Here is a 21767-nt window from a genome sequence, read left to right as displayed (position 1 = left end):
GAATTAGAGCTGCGTGTCATCAGCATACTGATGAGAACGCACTCCAAAACTCCTGATGACCGTGCCCAACGGCTTCATGTAGATGTTAAAAAGCATGGGAGACAGAACCGACCCCTGTGGAACTCCACATTGGAGAGCCCACGGAGTTGAGCAATGTTGCCCAAGCACTACCTTCTGGAGATGACCCGCCAAGTAGGAGTGGAACCACAGCCAAGCAGTACCTCCAACTCCCAACTCCGCGAGCCTCCCTAGAAGGATACCATGGTCGATGGTATCAAAAGCCGCTGAGAGGTCAAGGAGAATCAACAGAGACACTCCCTCTGTCCCTCTCCCGACATAGGTCATCATACAGGGCGACCAAGGCCGTCTCTGTGCCAAAACCAGGCCTAAAACCCGATTGAAATGGATCTAGATAATCGGTTTCATCCAATAGCGCCTGGAGCTGGCCGGCAACCACACGTTCCAAGATCTTGCCCAGGAACGGAATGTTTGCTACTGGTCTGTAGCTGTTGAAATTTTCTGGGTCCAAGGAAGGTTTTTTCAGGAGTGGTCTCACCACCGCCTCCTTCAGACAATCAGGGACCATTCCCTCTCGTAAAGAGGCATTTATCACTTCCTTGGCCCAGCCAACTGTTCCTTCCCTGCTAGTTTTTATGAGCCAAGAGGGGCACGGATCAAGTATCGAAGTGGTTGCACGTACCTGTCCGAGCACCTTGTCCACATCCTCGAGCTGAACCAACTGAAACTCATCCAATAAAACATGACAAGACTGTGCTCCGGACACCTCGTTAGGATCAACTGCTATAACTTGGGAGTCTAAGTCCCAGCGGATGCATGAGATCTTATTCTGGAAGTGCTCAGCAAACTCATTACAGCGAGCCACCGATGGTTCTACCGTGTCCTGCAGGCGTAGCTGAAGTAGCCCGAGGACAACTCTAAAAAGCTCCGCTGGGCGGCAAATGGATGAATTAATGGTGGCAGCAAAATGTTATTTTTTTGCCGCCCTCACCGCACTTACATACAGCTTGGTGGAAGCACTAACCAGCGCATAATTGCATCCGTCGGGAGTTCGCCTCCATCTATCTTGTTTCATCGCTCTCAGCTCTGGAGTGTACCAAGGAGCTGTATGAGCTCTACACAGGAGAGGGCGCACAGGGGCGATCGTGTCAACAGCCCGGGTCATCTCCGCATTCCACAGATCAACCAGAGCTTCAACAGGAGCGCCGGTCCTGTCAGCCGGAAAAACCCCCAGAGCCCTCTGAAAACCTTCAGGATTCATTAGTCTCTGGGGGCGGACCAATTTAATAGGTCCCCCACCCTTGCAGAGGGAAGAGGCTACTGAGAGTCTAAACTGAAAGTATAATTAAATTCTAAAGAGATTAATGTTTAAAAAACACACTGTATGGTTTATTGGTAAACTGGTTAAACAGTTACTTGAATACTCATGCTCTTTAGTTATTTATAGGGGCACAATATAGAAAGCAGACATATTTTGAATGGCTTCAATTTTCTGATTTGAAGACCCAACTCCCTTCCCACCTACCCATCTGTTTCAAACACATCCAGAAAAGTGTCTCTTAAATTCTATGCCTGACAGCGCGTTCCTTTCAGAGGTAAAAATTAATCTGCAATCCTATATATTTATCCATTTAACTCAGTGAGGCTTAATTTGGAGCAGACATATATAGGACTGAACTCTACCAGAATACATTTCAGGGGCTATACTTTATTAATGCTGTACCAACTACAACTACCAACTGCTGCTTATCTACATATATTGTCTGAGCCTAAGCTACCTGGCAGGGTTGTTGCAAAGATAAACGGGGGGAGGGAATGGCAATGGTCATGGAATTCACAGATCAAAAATAAATCTGGGGAGGGGTGCACACACAAGTAATAAGATGTCTGACAGATAGAATGTTAACAGGTGATGCTTTCCCCATAGTTGTATTTCCATACAAAAAAGGCTTACTCTGTTTAATTTCTACCTGCCACACAGCTGTCCATAAGAGCCTTATCTCCTGCAATGCCACCCCTAAACCATGCAAAGAACTCACGTTAGAAAAAAAACCCCACAGAATTTGGGCAATTTTTTTTTTAAAAGAACATCTGTAACAGTATGAAATACAACATTCCCAGGCAAAAGGAAGTTATGAGACAGTAGACATAAAAACCAACACACAGAGCCTTGACAAACAGCGACAAAAATACTCTGAGCATGAGCATTTTCACATTTTAAATTTTTACTCATCATTGTTTTTGCTTATTTATTGTCTTGGGCCAGCGCCTAGCTCTCAGCATAATGTACCTCACAGGGCTGTTGTGAAGATACAGAATTAAATGGGGGGGAAAGGAAACTAAGGCTGCAATCCATTACATGTCTACTCAGAAGTAAGCTTTGTTGGGTTCAATGGGACTTACTCCCAGGTAAGTGTGTACTCAATACACACTTGCCTGAGAGTAAGTCCCATTAAACCCAATGTGATTTACTTCTGAGTAGACAAGTACTGGATTGCAGGTTAGTCCTTGTATTACATGCATCAAATTTTATTTGCCTTAACCAGATTGATGCATCTTTGTACCATAAAGGGTCATATTTTTCTCTCCCCCCCCCCCCCGCAAATTGGTCCAGCTAATTAGTGCGATCCTATACCCAATTTGATTTACCTGGGAGTAAGCTCCATTAAACATAAAGAGACTTACTTCTGAGTAGACTTGTATGTATTGTACTGTAAGTCAGCTATATCATCATTTTTAACAAGTGCCAGTTTGGAACTCTTTGCATTTGCCATGGGGAGAAGGATTTGCACAAAAGAGCTTCCAGAGAATATCTTCCTCACAAGACTAAGATGCACTCTGCTTGTTAGGAAAAGGAAGGGCATGAAAGAAAGCAGCAGTTCTTTAGGACCCTGGCAACTTGCTGCTACAACTTCTGCCTGCCACCCTGAAGGGCTTTGCTGGTGTCTCTCCGCTGGTAAGAGAGGGAGCTTTGCACACCAAACACACACACACACACGCTTTGCGCACCAAACACACACACATAGTCGTCTCTCATCTCTGCAGCCAGTTCTTTGTCCATTTTGCTGATGTCTCCTTGCTGCCTCCTTGCTCTTCAGCTCTTTTCTCCCTCCACGCCTTTCCATTTTTAAACAATTGTTTTCTCCACCCCTTCTCACTCTCCACCTCCTCCCTCGTCGCCTCCTAAGCATCTGTAGAGCACAAGGGAAGACCAACCGACGCTGCACAGAAGCCCAATTTGAAGCACATGATTTTCATCCACAAATCAGAGGAGCAGAAGGCTTCCCCTGCTCTCCCCCAAGTAACGCCCAAAAGTAATGCTGGAAACATTAAAGTTACAGCTCAAAAGTAATGAAGTTACTACTCATTCTATTAGCAAAATGTAACGAAGTTACCCACTCATTACCAGGGCTGTGGAGTCGGTACGCCAAACCTTAGATTCCGACTCCTCTATTTTTCTACTGTCCGACTCCGACTCCAACTCCTCCCAAAATTGCTTCTGACTCCACAGCCCTGGAAAGTGCTGTAAATGTCTTTTTAAATTGGAAGCTCTCATAGGAGCATTTTTATTGCTGCCTGAATATGTGCTGATCTTGGCATCACAGCATTTGTCTTTATCTGGGTCCTGTGCCATACACTGACACACAAAATGTTTTCCATCCTGAGTTATGGTGAAATGCTCAAATACAACTGACTTCATGGGAAGCTTCTTTGACATTGTGAATTTGTATTTTAAAAAATTTGTCAATCAAAATTTATTTTGAAGCCGTAGTCGGTACATTTCTACCGACTCCGACTCCACCCAAAATTGCTTCTGACTCCGACTCCACAGCCCTGCTCGTTACTCAAAAAAATAATAAATTACAAGTAACTCGTTATTTGTAACGAATTACTTCCAAGCTCTGCCAGTAAGTTTCTTCTCATGGCCTTGAGTGGCAGCAGGATTCAGATTGGTTTGACATTTGCATCATAAAAATCCAGCTTCTTCTCATCGTTGGATATTTTGCTTAATTAGGAATGAAATTATCCCCCATAATGAGGGCCTATACATTATTTATTTATTTATTTGATATCCTGCCCTTCCTCCCAAAGGGAGCCCAGGGCGGCAAACAAGTGATGAAACACTCAGAACATCTTAAAAAACACCTTAAAAACAAAACATCTTTAAAAGCAATGCTTCAGCCATTCCTCCTTTGAGCAGTATTGTGTCATTATTTATGACATTTCCATAGCCAAAAGCAGAAAAAGAAAAGTTTGAAGAAATGAGTGTAATCAATGATTGTTTGAAGATGTTCTCTTTTTTATTTGAATACTTTGATGATTTGGGGTAATGTCTTTATTTACTTTATTAAAAAGTTTTTTTAAAAAAATGATTTCATATGTAAATATTTTTCCTCACATTTCCAAAATTCCTTAAGAGCTTTTCTTTTGATATAACCAACCCCCTGCTAATTTGGCAGTAGTTTTCTACCCCTCCACTGAAACTGTTATAGCTAGTGACCTCCTCATTGCAAACGGTAAAGCAGCATTTCTCAAACTGTGGCTAGGGACCATGAGTAGGCCGAAGCCCACTTTCAACTGGGGCTTGGTGCTGCAGGGGATTCCCCAGTTGTTCCATAGCCCTCTGGTTGGACCAATGCTAGCAGCTGCCTGCCTGCACAGTGCAGAGGCACATATGGTAATGGTTAGAGGGTGAGGTGAAAGAGTACATAGCATGCAAATTGGAGGGGAGAAAAGAAGAAGAGAAAATAAATGATGGGTGAATGGTGTAGTTGGCCGGGTGAGTGTAAGGGAAGGAAGAGAGAATGGCAGAGAAAGGGATGGACTGAGGGGAAGGAATGGGAGAAGCATCTGGGGCTACTGCATCTGTTAGCCCCTCCACACTCACATAGAGTCCTGATCCCAGTCCTCTTGTCTATCTCTCTGTCTCCCGTTGAGCCAGGAAGTCTCTCCTCTCTTTTGAGGGGAAAGGGCTAGAGGGAGCATAGAAGGAAATTAGAAATAGAGAGAATATTAGTTTAAATAATAAAAAATTGGAATATGAAGTGGGATAAGAGAGGAAGCCATTACAGGAGGAAGAAGTGAATGTAAACAAAGCAGCGAATATGTATGAAACAAATTGGAAGTCTGTGGTGGATGGAGATTCAAATTAAGTGTAGAAGGAGAATGGGAAAATAAATACTTTGAGGGGAGTAAGAATACTTTGAGGCATCTGGGGGGGGAGGGGAAACAGACAATAACATTCTGCCTCTATTTGGAGCCTCTGCATCAGCAAACCCTGCCTAAAATGAGAAGACTCAATCACAATACATCTTGGACCAATGTGTGTAGCTAGCATGAGGAAAGCTGAACTGGGGAACTCCCTTCCACAAGAGCAAAATTTAGCAATTTCCAAAGAGGAATTAGATATCAATATAAAATGATCTATCAATTGCCATCTGATTATGCCAAACTCTGCCGCAATCAGCCACCATTTGTGACTGGTTCTTCCATGCTCCATCATTTTGTGACTGGTGGGCATCAGTAATTTTCAGCACTTTCAAGTGAGCTCTGGAAATAGATAGTTTGAGAACCTCTGCTCAGTCTAAGGGATCTTTCTTCTTGCATCTACAAGATGGCTAGTTTCTCCTCCTTGTTTTTTCTTTGCTACTTTTGGTTGCATGACACTGACCTTGAGTTGCCTTTTTTCAGATGTCAAGCTGCAATCATAGAAAAGTAGAGTTGGAAGGGGCCTATAAGGCCATCTAGTTCAACCCCCTGCTCAATGCAGGAATCCAACTTAAAGCATACCTGACAGGTGGCTGTCCAGCTGCCTCTTGAATGCCTCCAGTGCTGGAGAGCCCACCATCTCCCTAGGTCATTGGTTCCATTGTTGCATTGCTCTAACAGACAGGAAGTTTTTCCTGATGTTCAGCCAAAATCTGGTTTCCTGTAACTTGAATCTGTTATTCCGTGTCCTGCACTCTGGGGTGATTTGAGAAGAGATCCTGGCCCTCCTCTGTGTGATAACCTTTCAAGTACTTGAAGAGTGCTATCATATCTCCCTTGTCTTCTCAAGGCTACAATTGCTGTTACTCCTCTTCTGTGTGCATTAGGATTTTTTCAGAGATTTGTATTTCACTCTATTACTTGGGGAAAAGTGATGGCAATCCTTAGATTCCTGGCCTCAGATATTACTTGGTTCACATGAATGTAAGTCCCTGTGCCTTGGGATGCAGCAGATATTTGGCAGAAAAAGACCTAAGGTTCCTATTCTGTAACACATTTTCATTTTCTTGGGTGAAAGATTGTGATACACCATGTTCTATTAAAAGCCCTTCTGCTGCTTAATTGACTGCAAGCTTAAATAATTTCTTCATTGTGTAATTAGACTATAATTTCTTACTCATTTACTTTAGAGTAAACTCCATTGGTCTCTGTCAGAGTAACAATTAGGCTATAAATCTTAATATAGCACCTTAAAACTTGAGGACTGTTTGTTCAAACCTGTCAGTGTTATTTTGACTTCATACTGCAATCATAACATCTGCTTTCCATGCCCTCTCTTGGCACTGTTTACATGCTACATAAAGGCTGCCTACCCAGCTTGAGCAGTTGGAAGGTTCTTGAGTTTTATTTTCTGAAGGGGGTAAAATATCCTTGAGCTGGCAGCTGCTCTGATTTCTTTTTTTAGTAAAATGCTGAATGTTTCCTACCATAGAACCACTGAGACAGACATATGGATATCAAAACTGCTTTGCTGGATTAGACTAGCATTGGCCTCCCACAATGGTCACCCACAATGGGGAACGCAGGTCTGAGCAGCTATCCTGAGTGTCACTTTGAGGAGAGAGATGAGGGGATGGGGAGAATTTCTATAACTGCAAAGGAATGACCAAACTAGCTTGGCACTTTGAGAGCTAAATTTATTGTTTTCCTGAGGTAGCATGCCATCAGGAGGGTATTGGCGCCGCCTGGTGTCCAAAGGCAGGAATGCACAGGAGTCAAGACTTTATCTGCTCCTTCTGTTGTTATCCCAGTCCATTCCTGCCTTTGTCCTAGGTTGCATCCTTCTGCCTTAGCTCTCATCTCCCTCTGTGAGTTCATTACTGTCTTTTGTGAGTTTGTCCATTTTAATTCATTGTTATTTCTTTGTTTTGTTCGTTGTTAATTTCTGTGTTTTAAAAAAAACTTTTTTTGTTTCTGGACCCTGATGCCCCTTTTTTTGAGTTCAGCTGCCTCCCTGTGGTGGACCAGCCTCGCAACAACTGGGTGCAGTGGCCCTCCTCCTGCAGCCCCCCTCCTTACAGCTATCTTCTCTCCCTCCATTGTCCAAAGGCCGCAGCTTCTTCCTCCCACCGCCTGATCCTAGTTCTGCAGTCAGTGGCCGGGGATGCCCCATCAGCCACCTCAGCCAAGTGCTGTGGATCACCCTCCAGCCTCCACCTTCTATCTGCATGCTTTGGAGCTCCTGGCTGCAGCTCCGGACATCTTTTCTGGTGGTTTTTCTCCTGTCCGCCATTTTGTCTCTCCTCTGCTGCTTCTACCATTGCAAGTTTTTCCCCCATGCTTTTTTCTTGTTGCTTGGATAAGGTTTTCCTTCCTCTCCAGTCCATTGTTCCCTCCAATATTATTTTATATTTCTTGTATCCCCCCCCCAAGTCTCTTGGTTGTTTTGCATTTAGTTTTGATCTCCTGTGTCTTTTTGCTTTTTCCTTTTCTTCTTCAGAAAAGGCAAGGATATATTTTTAAAAATGCAGTTTTTTATTTTTTGGCTGCATTTAGAGGCAAAACTGCTCCCCCCCCCCATTGTGAGCAGTTATTTTGGTTTCTGGCTGTATTGGACATCAAACCCCTCCCCTCTACTCTATGCAGTAAATTTTGGCTTCACTAATCCACTATACCCCTCTACCTGTGAGTGTGTTGATTAATCAGAAATCTGTCCTTCTAACACCTGGTACTGCTCCCCAATACTGTGAGCTTATAACCATGGTTGGTCCATCCTCTGCTGCCCTTACGGACTTTCCTATGGAGCAACAGCACTTTGATATGCATCAGCAGCCATCAACTTCACAGGCCTTAGCAGACTCCAAATCTCGTAAGCACAAAGCCTCTAAGCCAGCCTTTCCCACCCAGTGTGCCTCCAGATGTTGTTGGACCACAACTCCCATCAGCCTCAGCCAGCATTGCCAATGGCTGAGGCTGATGGGAGTTGTGGTCCAACAACATCTGGAGGCACACTGGGTGGGAAAGGCTGCTCTAAGCCTTCTAAATGCACAAAGGAGTTGTTTCTTTCAGCCAAGCAGAAGGCTTCAAGGAGAGCTTGCTACGTTAGTGTCCCTACTTCCTGAGGCGACTCATCAGATGTTGTGGCAGAAGAGCAGCCCCATGGGCAACATAGGGTGGAAACACTCTTTCATTCATCTGCTGACTCCTGACAAGGAGTTTGAAGGGTTTCCGGACCAGCCTTCCGGGCAGGCCCCTGCTCTACTTCCCTGCCAAATTGTCTCCAAGGCTCAGCATATTGTTCATGCCTCCACACAGTCCTCTGAGCCACCTGCATCTGCTCAGCTCAGGCCATCTACTGAGTCTCAGCCATCTGCTGATTAAAAAAAACAATAATCCCTACCTAAGAATTCAAACACAGAGTACATTATACATAATCAAATTTTACACCCTACGGGATTAGTACTAAAATCAATGCAATGATGAAATAACACTGGGTAATCTCTTAGGAGCTTTAACCTGTAGCCTTACAGCTGTTGCTGGACTACAGCTCCCTTCATTCCTGGCCATTTGCCATGTTGTCTGGGGCTGATGGGAGTTGGACTCCAGCAATATCAGGAGAGCACCATGTGGACTGCCCTGATCTATATGAAGCTGTTGGGTGCAGTCACCAGGGGATTTGGGGCAAAGTGTCACCAGGTCTATTCTCCTTGTCATCTGAATTACGTGAAGCTGTACAGGTGCTTGATTAGTGTCCAGAGACAATAGTGAACTGGATGAGGGCCTGTCAATTGAAACCTAATCCCAACACGATGGAGGTGTGCTATGGATTGGCAGTTCCCAGTTCTGGGAATTGTTTAGGGGCCCTGTTCTGGATGGAGTTACATGTTACATTATCTTTACAGCAGTTACTTAAAAGGCAAAAGTCTGCCAGAACAAAAATTTATTTACCAACCAATGAGAGACTCTTAGAGTAGAGACCATGTACATCTCCAAAGGTGCTCCACAGTATTGGCACAGTCACTGAGCCCTGTCTCTTGTTCCCATCTATTATACCTCCACCTAGGTGGGACAGAGAGAAGGGCCTCTTCTTCTGATCATGGTGACTAGGCAGGATGTGATATAGGAGGAGGCTGTCCCTCAGATATCGTGGGCCCAAGACATGTAGAGCTTTAAAGGTAAATACCAGGACTTTGAATTGTGCCCAGAAGCAAATTGGCAGCCAGTGCAGATGTTGCAGGATGGGCATAATATGATCCCATGGACACATACCCACTAACATCCTTTCTGTTGCATTCTCAACCAGCCGCAACTTCCAAAGACTCTTCAAAGGTAGCCTCATGTAGAGTACATTGCAGTAATACAATTTGGATGTAACTAAAACATATTGTTGAAGCCAGGTCTGCCTTGCTCTGGAATAGACACATTTGGTGCCTAAGCTGAGTAAGACAGTCCTAGTCACAGCTGCTGTATGATTATCCAGATGCACAGCCTGAATCCAGGAGCACTCTCAAACTGCAAACCTGACTTCTCAAGAGGAGGATAACCTTCTCCAAATTCAATCTGTGAGATGTGGCTTCATTGCTGGCTTCATTAGTCTGCAAAATTGCTTCAAACTTGGCTTATTTGATTAAAATGGTCATTATATTAAAGGTTCTCTTGTTTCCATACAAACTATTTTTGTCTGTTTTTAACTTTTATTTGTCAACAAATAAAATTTGTCAACAAATATGGAAAACTAAACTATGGCCCACAGACTGGAAGCGTTCAATATACATCCCAATTCGAAAGAAAGGGGATCCCAGGGAATGCAGTAATTATCCAACGATTCCCTTAATATCTCATGCAAGTAAAGCAGTGCTCAAGATTCTACAACAAAGGCTTTTACCATCTATAGAGCGAGAAATGCCAGATGTCCAAAGATAGTTTAGATAGTTTGGTAGACAGTGCTGGGGAGGAGTCAGTGGTCATGGTGCACGTTGGCACCAACGACATGGGGAAATGCAGCCGTGAGGTCCTGGAAGCAAAATTTAGGTTGCTAGGTAGGATGCTGAAAGCCAGGACCTCTAAGGTGGCTTTCTCTGAAATGCTACCGGTTCCATGCGCAGGACCAGCCAGGCAGGCACAGCTTTGCAGTCTCAATGCGTGGATGAGACGATGGTGTCAGGTGGAAGGGTTTGGATTTGTTAGGCACTGGGGAACATTTTGGGACAAGCCGGGCCTGTACAAAAGGGACGGGCTCCATTTGAACCAGAATGGAACCAGACTGCTGGCACTTAAAATTAAAAAGGTGGCAGAGCAGCTTTTAAACTGACTGAGGGGGGAAACCCGACAGGAGCGAGGAAGGTCCGGTTCGGAATAAACCTCCCCCCTGGGATAAAAACCAAAGAAATGATGAGATTTTAAAAGGGGTAGGCCTAGAAGTAGGCATTGTGAGAGCAGGGGCACAGGATATACATTCAGAAGAGGAAAATTACCACAGGCCAAACCACAAGTGCCAAAGACACTTGAAGAGAGACACTGCTTACAAGTGCCTGTACGCTAATGCTAGGAGCCTGCGAACCAAGATGGGAGAACTGGAGTGCTTGGTCTTAGAGGAGAGCATTGATACAGTGAGCATAACGGAGACCTGGTGGAATGGAGAAAACCAGTGGGATATGGTTATCCCTGGATATAAACTATATCGGAAGGACAGGGAAGGACGTATTGGTGGCGGAGTCGCTCTATACGTGAAAGTAGGCATTGAATCCAGCCAGCTCGAAACCCCAGAAGAGGCGGACTCTTCCACAGAATCATTGTGGGTGGTGATACCATGCCCCAGGAGGGATTTCATATTGGGAACGATCTATCGTCCCCCTGATCAAAATGCTCAGGGAGACCTTGAGATGAGATATGAAATTGAGGAAGCATCCAAACTAGGAAATGTGGTAGTAATGGGTGACTTCAACTACCCAGACATAGACTGGCCGCATATGTGTTCCAGTCATGACAAAGAAGCAAAATTTCTAGATATTCTAAATGACTATGCCCTAGACCAGTTGGTCATGGAACCGTCCAGAGGGACGGCAACCCTGGACTTAATCCTCAGTGGGGACCGGGACCTGGTGCGAGATGTAAGTGTTGTGGAACCGATTGGGAGCAGTGACCATAGTGCTATTAAATTAAACATACATGTAACTGGCCAATTGCCAAGAAAATCCAACACGGTCACATTTGACTTCAAAAGAGGAAACGTCACAAAAATGAGGGGATTTGTAAAAAGAAAGCTGAAAAACAAAGTCCAGAGGGTCACATCACTCGAAAATGCTTGGAAGTTGTTTAAAAACACTATATTAGAAACTCAACTGGAGTGCATACCGCAGATCAGAAAAGGTACTGCCAGGGCCAAGAAGATGCCAGCATGGTTAACGAGCAAAGTCAAGGAAGCTCTTAGAGGCAAAAAGTCATCCTTCAGAGAATGGAAGTCTTGTCCGAATGAAGAAAATAAAAAAGAACACAAACTCTGGCAAAAGAAATGCAAGAAGACAACAAGGGATGCTAAAAAAGAATTTGAGGAGCACATTGCTAAGAACATAAAAACCAACAACAAAAAATTCTATCAATACATTCAAAGCAGGAGACCATCTAGGGAGGCGATTGGACCCTTGGATGATAAGGGAGTCAAAGGTGTCCTAAAGAACGATAAGGAGATTGCAGAGAAGCTAAATGAATTCTTTGCATCTGTCTTCACAGTGGAAGATATAGGGCAGATCCCTGAACCTGAACTAACATTTGCAGGAAGGGATTCTGAGGAACTGAGACAAATAGTGGTAACGAGAAAGGAAGTTCTAGGCTTAATGGACAATATAACAACTGACAAATCACCGGGCCCGGATGACATCCACCTGAGAGTTCTCAAAGAACTCAAATGTGAAATTGCTGATCTGCTAACTAAAATATGTAACTTGTCCCTCAGGTCCTCCTCGGTGGCAAAGTGGCAAATGTAACGGCAATCTTCAAAAAGGGATCCAGGAGGGATCCCGGAAATTACAGGCCAGTTAGCTTAACTTCTGTCCCTGGAAAACTGGTAGAAAGTATTATCAAAGCTAGATTAGCTAAGCACATAGAAGAACAAGCCTTGCTGAAGCAGAGCCAGCATGGCTTCTGCAAGGGAAAGTCCTGTCTCAGTAACCTATTAGAATTCTTTGAGAGTGTCAACAAGCATATAGATAGAGGTGATCCAGTGGACATAGTGTACTTAGACTTTCAAAAAGCTTTTGACAAGGTACCTCACCAAAGACTTCTGAGGAAGCTTAGCAAACATGGAATAAGAGGAGGGGTCCTTTTGTTGATAAGGAATTGGTTAAGAAGCAGAAAGCAGAGAGTAGGAATAAATGGACAGTTCTCCCAATGGAGGGCTGTAGAAAGTGGAGTCCCTCAAGGATCGGTATTGGGACCTGTACTTTTCAACTTGTTCATTAATGACCTAGAATTAGGAGTGAGCAGTGAAGTGGCCAAGTTTGCTGATGACACTAAATTGTTCAGGGTTGTTAAAACAAAAAGGGATTGCGAAGAGCTCCAAAAAGATCTCTCCATACTGAGTGAATGGGCGGAAAAATGGCAAATGCAATCCAATATAAACAAGTGTAAAATTATGCATATTGGAGCAAAAAGTCTTCATTTCACATATACGCTCATGGGGTCTGAACTGGCGGTGACCGGCCAGGAGAGAGACCTCGGGGTTGTAGTGGACAGCACAATGAAAATGTCGACCCAGTGTGCGGCAGCTGTGAAAAAGGCAAATTCCATGCTAGCAATAATTAGGAAAGGTATTGAAAATAAAACAGCCGATATCATAATGCCGTTGTATAAATCTATGGTGTGGCCGCATTTGGAATACTGTGTACAGTTCTGGTCGCCTCATCTCAAAAAGATATTATAGAGTTGGAGAAGGTTCAGAAGAGGGCAACCAGAATGATCAAGGGGATGGAGCGACTCCCTTACGAGGAAAGGTTGCAGCATTTGGGGCTTTTTAGTTTAGAGAAAAGGCGGGTCAGAGGAGACATGATAGAAGTGTATAAAATTATGCATGGCATTGAGAAAGTGGATAGAGAAAAGTTCTTCTCCCTCTCTCATAACACTAGAACTCGTGGACATTCAAAGAAGCTGAATGTTGGAAGATTCAGGACAGACAAAAGGAAGTACTTCTTTACTCAGTGCATAGTTAAACTATGGAATTTGCTCCCACAAGATGCAGTAATGGCCACCAGCTTGGATGGCTTTAAAAGAAGATTAGACAGATTCATGGAGGACAGGGCTATCAATGGCTACTAGCCGTGATGGCTGTGCTCTGCCACCCTAGTCAGAGGCAGCATGCTTCTGAAAACCAGTTGCCGGAAGCCTCAGGAGGGGAGAGTGTTCTTGCACTCGGGTCCTGCTTGCGGGCTTCCCCCAGGCACCTGGTAGGCCACTGTGAGAACAGGATGCTGGACTAGATGGGCCACTGGCCTGATCCAGCAGGCTCTTCTGGATTTAAAAAGGGAAGAGGCACCAGAGATCATATTGTAAACATATGTTGGACAATGGAATTGACCAAGGAATTTCAGAAGGAAATCACCCTGTTCTTTATAGATTACAGCAAAGCTTTTGGTTGTGTAGGTCATGAAATACTATGGAATGCTTTAAAAGAAATGGGGGTGCCACAGCATCTGATTGTCCTGATGCGCAACCTATACTCTGGACAAGAGGCTCTGTAAGGACAAAATATGGAGAAACCGATTGGTTTCCTGTCGGAAATGGTGTATTTTATCACCCTATTTGTTTAATCTATAAGCAGAAATACCCTCTTGTTCCACTCTTAATACCCTGTGAGGCCAGGCTGAAGTGATAGGAAAAGAATTGTGCAGGTCTGGTGTTAAATTGCATGATGTATAGCATGCATGTCTTTCTTGCAGGTGCTCTTAAATGGTGGTGTACTATGGATCTACTGCTTAAGGAGCTGAAGGAGTCTCAGTGTTGGAAGCATGAACAGTAATTTGTTTTTTATCTGCAGGCCTGTGGAGCCTTAGCTTCCTGTGTAAGGTGTTGGGGCAAATGAGTATTTTACAGAACTAGTCATCATTCAAAGCCAGGTCAAGTCAGTTTATTGCATTTAGCCATAGGCCATTGCAAAATACAACAACATAAACAGTTAAAACATCGAACAAATTAAAATAGACCAAGGTGGTATCATAAAACGTTATGGGATTTTATGATTTTGAACATAAGTCACACGCAACTTCCTAGCAGGCAACGCGAAGTTAGCTACTAAAGTGAACACCTGCTTCGAATTATCTCTTAGAAGCTCCACCACACGCTCCTGTGGGCATTTGTCTGGGCAAGAATAAATAAATTGGGCCAGAAATTTCCATCTAGGGTCATCGTACAGTGGGCAGTATAACAAATAGTGGATAATATCATCTACAGAGTTACACCCAAAGATACATCTCTATTCTTCTAATGGAGTTTCCAAATATCTCCCCTCTAAGCAGGCAGACAGCATTGATTGAAATCTAAGCTCCGAAAAAGGTCTGCGTAAGGGTGCATGTGTAAGAACATTGAAATACTGCAATATGGCATGATTAAGTTTAAATTGAGGGTACCAAGGAGAGAAGGGGGCTACTAAAATGGATACCCGGTCTTGGTTCGCAGCATAATCGAAGACTCGATTCCTAAGGGCTCGTGGACTGAGACTCAAAAACTCCCCCAGAGGAAGGTTATACTGCTTCAACATTTCTTGAGCTCTAGAAGCCCAACCCCCATTTGCTAACTGCTCCAACCAGCAGAGTTTGGTGAGAGAGTGGGCAGCCAAGCTGTGAAGTCTACCCCAATATCTGAGGTAGGCTAGGTCAATTCTTGCCGCAAGTGAGGGTAGCCCAAATTCTGCTCTAAGATGTGCTGCCGGGGTTCCGGATGGGAGCCCTAGAATCTGTCTTAGAAACTTATTCTGCAGCGGTTCTATCTCCCGCTTTGCCGTTTCCCCCCAAAGTTCAGTCCCGTAAAGTATAGAAGCTAAAATTTTGGCAACAAGAACCTTAATCATGCAGCTGAATCATTCAAAGCAGTACAAGGAACTAGTTCCACTTTGATTCAATGTGTTCAGAATGTAAAAGTGTTTCCCCCCCATAGTTCTAGTATTTTATTTAGGAAAATCACCATAACAGGATTTCTTATAATAACATATTTTAAAATATAATTGACTTCTTAGTAATATGCACAAGGATGTGCTAGAGACTGAAGACACAAATGGAAACTGCCCTCTTCTTTCTAAGAAGCACTACTCAATTGTTGTCCATGATGAAGTTTCCTTCTTTATAGCTGGGAAAGGGGCAAAGCTACGATTGCCCTGAATATGATTGGAGGGCAATCTGAATTTGAGAACTATTCTGCACCATATGTCTATTGAGCCAGTTAGTTTCTTTTGACCACTAAGTCATTCAGTCACCTGTACCAGCCCTATGAACACTTTTTGGTCCAGATTATTATGGAGAAAGTATCAGATGATTCCTAAGTTCGTGCTATCTCCTGGTTGTGTGTGGCGTGAGGGAATCCGTGCATCCAGTTGATGAGCTCCACTGTAGGTCAGTAGAAATGGGAGAAGGCTTTAAAAAGTTGTAAGCAGGTTGCTTGACTTTGGTTCAAAGTAGCGATCATGGTGGTTGGTTTAGAAGAGTTCCCACATCTTATCTTGCAATGTGGAATCTGTAATTAACATATTCTTTACCCCTTTTGAAGGGACAATGGAGACAGATCAAGACACCGAGCTCCTCGGAATGCCCGTATGTCTGCACCATCTCTTGGGCGTTTTGTCCCCAGGTAAGGCCTGCACACCCAAGAAGGGCATGACAAATATGATATCTGTTAACCCAGGTCCTCGATGGTTTGGCAGTATTTTTCATGGATTCTGTCTCCCCTTCTAGGCGTTTCTTGCTGCCAGAGTACTTGCCTTATGCTGGGATTTTCCATGAACGTGGACAACCTGGTTTGGCCACTCACTCCTCTGTTAACAGGGTTTTGGCAGGTAAGGATCTCTTGTTTCTTTTTTTTTTAAATGTTTTATTTCTAGTCCCCCTTTTGGCCAAAAAGGCCCCCAAGGCAGCTTACACACAAATAAAAAACACAGATAGAAAATACAAATAAAAACAATGCCATTTACAAAAAATCTAACAAAATTATAGCATTTCTAAAAAGCATCAACAGCTATCCAAAAGTATTCATCTTCCTGGTAAAGGACAGTCCCCCCCCAAATGTCACTGAGAGCAGGGGCGAGGGGGCAAAGCAGGTGGAAAAGCGTGCCCCTTGATGGTCCCAGCACAGTCTCACCCTAGCAGCAGTACCTCTCAGTCTGCAGCTCCTCCTGATAAGCCACAGGCAGAGGGGTGGGTCAAGGCAGGTGGAAAAACTTGCCCCTTGATGGTCCCAGCAGTCTCATCCCTGCAGTAGAATACTGCATTTTTTGAATGTGATACTTAATAGGTGAACTTGGATGGGTATGAAAACCAAAACTGGCCTGGCTATAATCTATGCATTGAGATTAATGCATCAATTTATTTATTTTATTTATTTATTGTACTTTTAGACCGCCCTTTAGCGACAAGCTCTCAGGGCGGTGTACAACAGAATAAAACCACATTAAAATACAGGTGAATGAGGGTACAATACAACTATAAAAACATTTTAAAAGCAAGGTGAAGACAAAGATTAAAATAAAATTACAATTAAAATTAAAATTAAGATTAAAATGCCTGGGCAAAGAGGTAGGTCTTTACCTGGCGCCGAAAAGATAACAAAGAAGGCGCCAGGCGTATCTCGTCAGGGAGGGCGTTCCATAATTCGGGGGCCACCACTGAGAAGGCCCTAGATCTAGTTATTGCTCTCTGGGCCTCCCTATGAGTTGGAACCCAGAGAAGGGCCTTCAAAGTCGAGCGTAGCGAATGGGTAGGTACATAGCGGGAGAGGCGTTCCACCAGGTATTGCGGTCCGATGCCGTTAAGGGCTTTATAGGTAAGAACCAACACTTTGAATCTGGCCCGGAAACATATTGGCAGCCAGTGCAGTTGGGCCAGGATTGGGCCAGTGCAGTATGGTCAGATTTTTTAGTCCAAGTAAGAACTCTGGCCGCAGCATTCTGCACCAGCTGAAGTTTCCGAACCGTCTTCAAAGGTAACCCAATGTAGAGTGCATTACAGTAGTCCAATCTAGAGGTTACCAGAGCATGGGTAACTGTGGCGAGGTTCTCCCTGTCCAGATCGGGTCGTAGTTGGGCTACCAGCTGAAGCTGGTAGAACGCATTCCGTGCCACCGAGGCTACCTGAGCCTCCAGTGACAGGAGCGGATCTAATAAGACCCCCAAACTACGGACCTGCTCCTTTAGGGGGAATGTAACCCCATCTAGGGTAGGTCGGACATCAACCATCTGGGCAGAGAGCCCCCCCACCAACAGCATCTCAGTCTTGTCAGGATTGAGTCTCAGTTTATTAGCTCTCATCCAGTCCATTATCGCGGCCAGGCAGCGGTTTAGTACATTAACAGCCTCACCTGAAGAAGATGAAAAGGAGAAGTAGAGTTGCGTATCATCAGCATATTGCTGGAAACGCACTCCAAATCTCCTAATGACCTCACCCAGCGGCTTCATGTAGATATTAAAGAGCATGGGGGACAGAACTAAACCCTGCGGGACCCCATATTGGAGTACCCAGGGACTCGAGTAGTGTTCCCCAAGCACCACCTTCTGGAGACGATTCTCGAGGTAGGAGCACAGCCACTGCCAAGCAGTGCCTCCAACTCCTACTCCTAAGTCCGCAAGTCGTCCCAGAAGGATACCATGGTCGATGGTATCAAAAGCCGCTGAGAGATCAAGGAGAACCAACAGAGTTACACTCCCTCTGTCTTTCTCCCGACAGAGGTCATCATACAGGGCGACCAAGGCTGTTTCTGTACCAAACCCCGGCCGAAAGCCCGATTGAAATGGATCCAGATAATCAGTTTCATCCAAGAGAGCCTGGAGCTGGCGAGCGACCACACGCTCTAGGACCTTGCCCAGGAATGGAACATTTGCTACCGGTCTATAGTTGTCAAGGTTATCAGGGTCCAAGGAGGGTTTTTTTAGGAGCGGTCTCACCACCACCTGCTTCAGGCAGGGTGGTACCACTCCCTCTCGTAAAGAGGCATTAATCACCTCCTTGGCCCAGCCGGCTGTTCCATTCCTCCATTCCTGGATTCCAAAGTGACCGAATTATTCATATGTGTAATTTTTTGGCAGCTATTGGTAATCCAGATTCTTGTTTTAGAAGATTATATGCAAGGGAATCCTTGAATGGAATCCTAAAAGGAGGATGGAATGGGGAGAACAATTTTTTAAAAATCCACCCAATCATAAGTGCTTCTGTTTTTCTCTTTTAAAAATTAACATTCTGACAAGCTAATGATCAGTTTGCTGCAGTCCTTCTAATTCAATTACAAGGTGCCTTATTCATATTCCGGCTTGTAAAGTCTCTCAGGAGCAGTTCAAATTCAATTAGGATCCTAATAGGTGCATAAAACTATGAAAGTATCTATAGTGCACAGCCAATTGGAGAGTTTTGTGTTTGAGTAGGAAGAAAATACATAAAATGGGACTTCTCTTGCCTGTAAATGAAGTGTTGTGATGACAGAATTTCTAAAGAGGTAGTTTGTAGACCTTGAATTTGGTCTTTGTACAGTACCAAATGCAAGAATGATGTAATGTCTGAATACATAACACTATAGCAGTGTACCCTTGAATTTTAAAGGATGCTGCAGTAAGTTGGGTGTACATGTTCTTTCTCAGGGACTTTCTTGCATTGTTGGTATTTTGAAAATATTCTAAAACAGGGATAACTAATATGATGTTGTTGGGCTACAACTCTCATAATCTTTGACCATTGACCATGCTGGCTGTAGCCCAACGGCATCTGGAGAGTACCACATTGGCTACTCCTGCTCCAATGCATTTATTCTGTTGCATTCTGGTATAAAAGTATACAGGAATACCCCGCATTAACATACGCAATGGGTCCAGAGCGAGTATGTAAACCGAAAAGTACTTAAAGTGAAGCACTACCTTTTTTCACTTATCGATGCATATACTGCACTGCAGTCGTCATATACGGGCATAACTGATGTAAATAACGCATTTATAACTAAAATAAACACAGTAGGCCTTATTTTAAGAAAAGGTTTGTAGTTGGAAACCGATCGGGCGGTGGCATCATGCCATTAAGTGTCCGTTCTTACGAAGCGAGCGTACGTAAAAGGGAATGGTGCTACTGTAAATATGTCCGTACTCACAAGTGTCCGTAAAGTGAAGGTCCATATAGCGGGGTATTCCTGTATAGTCTTTCTACTTTTTGTGAACCCTGTTAGTATTGGAAGACTATAACCAAGAGTGTGAATTCTGTGAATATATATGCAAAGTAACATCTGGACACACATTTATAATGATAACAGTAAAATTTCCTACCTAATGGTTATGGATTTTTATAAGAATAGGGCTCACTTACCTGGTAGTAAGGCCTATTGAATTCAATAGGACATTTCTGAGTAGATATGGTTAGGGAAATCTTTTTGGTCTGATCTGGTAGATCAAACTTCTGGGAATAAGGGAAGGGTCATTCTATCCATCCCACCCTTTAAGATTCCATCTGGCTCAGGGTTCCTTGGTAAGGCTCCCTGTTTGATCTGCATTGTTCTTTAATCATTAAAGTTCTTGTTTCAAGTCTTTTGCTGTTCCATATTCAGGGTAGAAGTCCCCTGTGCCAGGTAAGATCTCTTTTAACTTTCTGCCTCCTATTTGCTGAGGAAGGAGTCTCATCTCTTTGCTCATCCTTAGAAATTAGCGTTTACCAGCATGGCACGATATCCCAATTTCTTGCATTTTTGTTGCAACACTTTAAGGTTGCAAAGCACTTGTGTGTCAGTGCTTGAAGAACAGGGAGGAGGCTTATTACTTTTTGCCAAGATGCATCCTTTCCCTGTTCTGGTTTTCTGTGTGGGATTTTGTTGTAGGAATATGGAAATAGCTCACTGGGAGATGATGATAATTTGCTGCCAGGCAACACTGCAGAGGTTTTTTTCCTGCTCTGCTTAGCTGGAGACATCTGCTTTTGCTCCCTGTTCAGAATCTTGTGGTAATCACAAGAAAGGTTATCCAGTTTAGAGGGCGGCATTTTGTTTCTTTTAGCTACCAGTAGCTGTCTCCTTTTTTTTCTGTTGTGCCTGTGATGGAGTGTGTTTATATTGTTGATATATTTTGAACCTAGGTATTGGATACAAGTAAACATTTGCCACCCCAGAACAGCATTTTGGCAAGCTCTCCTTCATAACAAGATAACGTTTAGATTGCCTTAGCTAACAATGGTTCCACATATTATTTACTTATTTAATTTAATTTATATCCTGTCCTTCTTCCCAAGGGAGCCCAACATGGCAGCCCATCTAAATTCTGTTATTTAAAAAAGCCTGATTTCCTTAGTGCTTTATTGCTGCTGCTTCTTCATGGGATCTCTCAGTAGAGTTTAGCACTGAACTAAATCCACATTTGAATGCTTCAGCAGTCAGTAATGGGATGGATGAGGGCACATAAATTGAAGTTGAATAGAGATAGGACTCTTGGGTGGAACTAGCCATGGATATAATATTCAACCTATACCAGATGAGGTTGCATTTCTCCTTAAAGAAGTGGTTTTCAGTTTGTGGTGCTCCTGGCGCCAATATTGCTTTTGAGTGCCCATATTGCATGTGCTGGCTGTGCCTCCTCCTTGAAAGGATGACCTTGTCCATGCTATTTTTGCTTTAGTAATCTTTAGTAATATTTGATTCATGGTTATTGTTAGACTGCCTCTGAAAAGGTTGGTTCAGAACATAGTAGCTAGCCTGTCAACAGGGGCCTATTGTGTGAAAATATTAGACCTTTAGTTAAGGACCTTTGTTCCAGTTTTCTTTATGGGTGTATTTCAGCATGCCATGTTTGTTATTTTTGAAGCCAACAGCCTTGGAGCCAGGGTATCTGAGGACTTGTTTCCATGTGTACTTGCCTGGCAACTGAGAGTGTTGTTTGAAGTCTTTCTCTGACTACCCTTGCCAGCAGAGTGGCTACCAGAAAAAGGACCTTTTCTGTGATTGCACCCTAATTATGGAATTTCCTTCCAAGGGACATCTACCTTCTTTATGATGCTTCAGATGCTAGATAAACTCTAACCTGATGTTCTGGGCTTTTGGTGTGTGACTTATATTTGATTATGTTCTCACTATATCTGTCTGCTTGTTTTGGCTTATTAGTTTGGTTTTTGCCTTCTGGGATTATTTAACTGCAATTTTATTTGCTCTTCTTTTATGGTGTGCTTTTTATTTTATGAACTGGATTATCTCCTCAATGATTGTTTTGATGTTTTTATAGTGGTCATGCCATACATGGTGAAAAGACTCATTCCAATCCTGAAAGCAGGATTTGGTGGATCACCACTGAACACAGTGGCTGTATTCAGGACAAACTGATTTCTTGTTAGGAA

The 21767-nt window shown here is 43.6% G+C and overlaps 1 protein-coding gene across 6 annotated transcripts in view; it reads left to right on the top strand.

Annotated features, from left to right (window-relative positions):
• AMBRA1 (autophagy and beclin 1 regulator 1) overlaps nucleotides 1-21767 on the top strand; it is a 243867-nt gene that overhangs the window by 96281 nt on the left and 125819 nt on the right. For all 6 annotated transcript variants that reach the window (XM_061610890.1, XM_061610887.1, XM_061610888.1 and 3 more), the window contains 2 exons: nucleotides 15976-16056; nucleotides 16161-16261. In XM_061610890.1, the coding sequence (XP_061466874.1) occupies nucleotides 15976-16056; nucleotides 16161-16261 (182 nt within the window). The remainder of the gene's footprint in view (nucleotides 1-15975; nucleotides 16057-16160; nucleotides 16262-21767) is intronic.

The sequence above is a fragment of the Rhineura floridana genome, chromosome 2 (assembly GCF_030035675.1).
Source record: "Rhineura floridana isolate rRhiFlo1 chromosome 2, rRhiFlo1.hap2, whole genome shotgun sequence".
In the NCBI taxonomy this organism is placed as follows: Eukaryota; Metazoa; Chordata; class Lepidosauria; order Squamata; family Rhineuridae; genus Rhineura; species Rhineura floridana.
The sequence above is the reverse complement of the archived record's forward strand: the minus strand, read 5'-3'. Positions and strand labels throughout refer to the sequence as shown.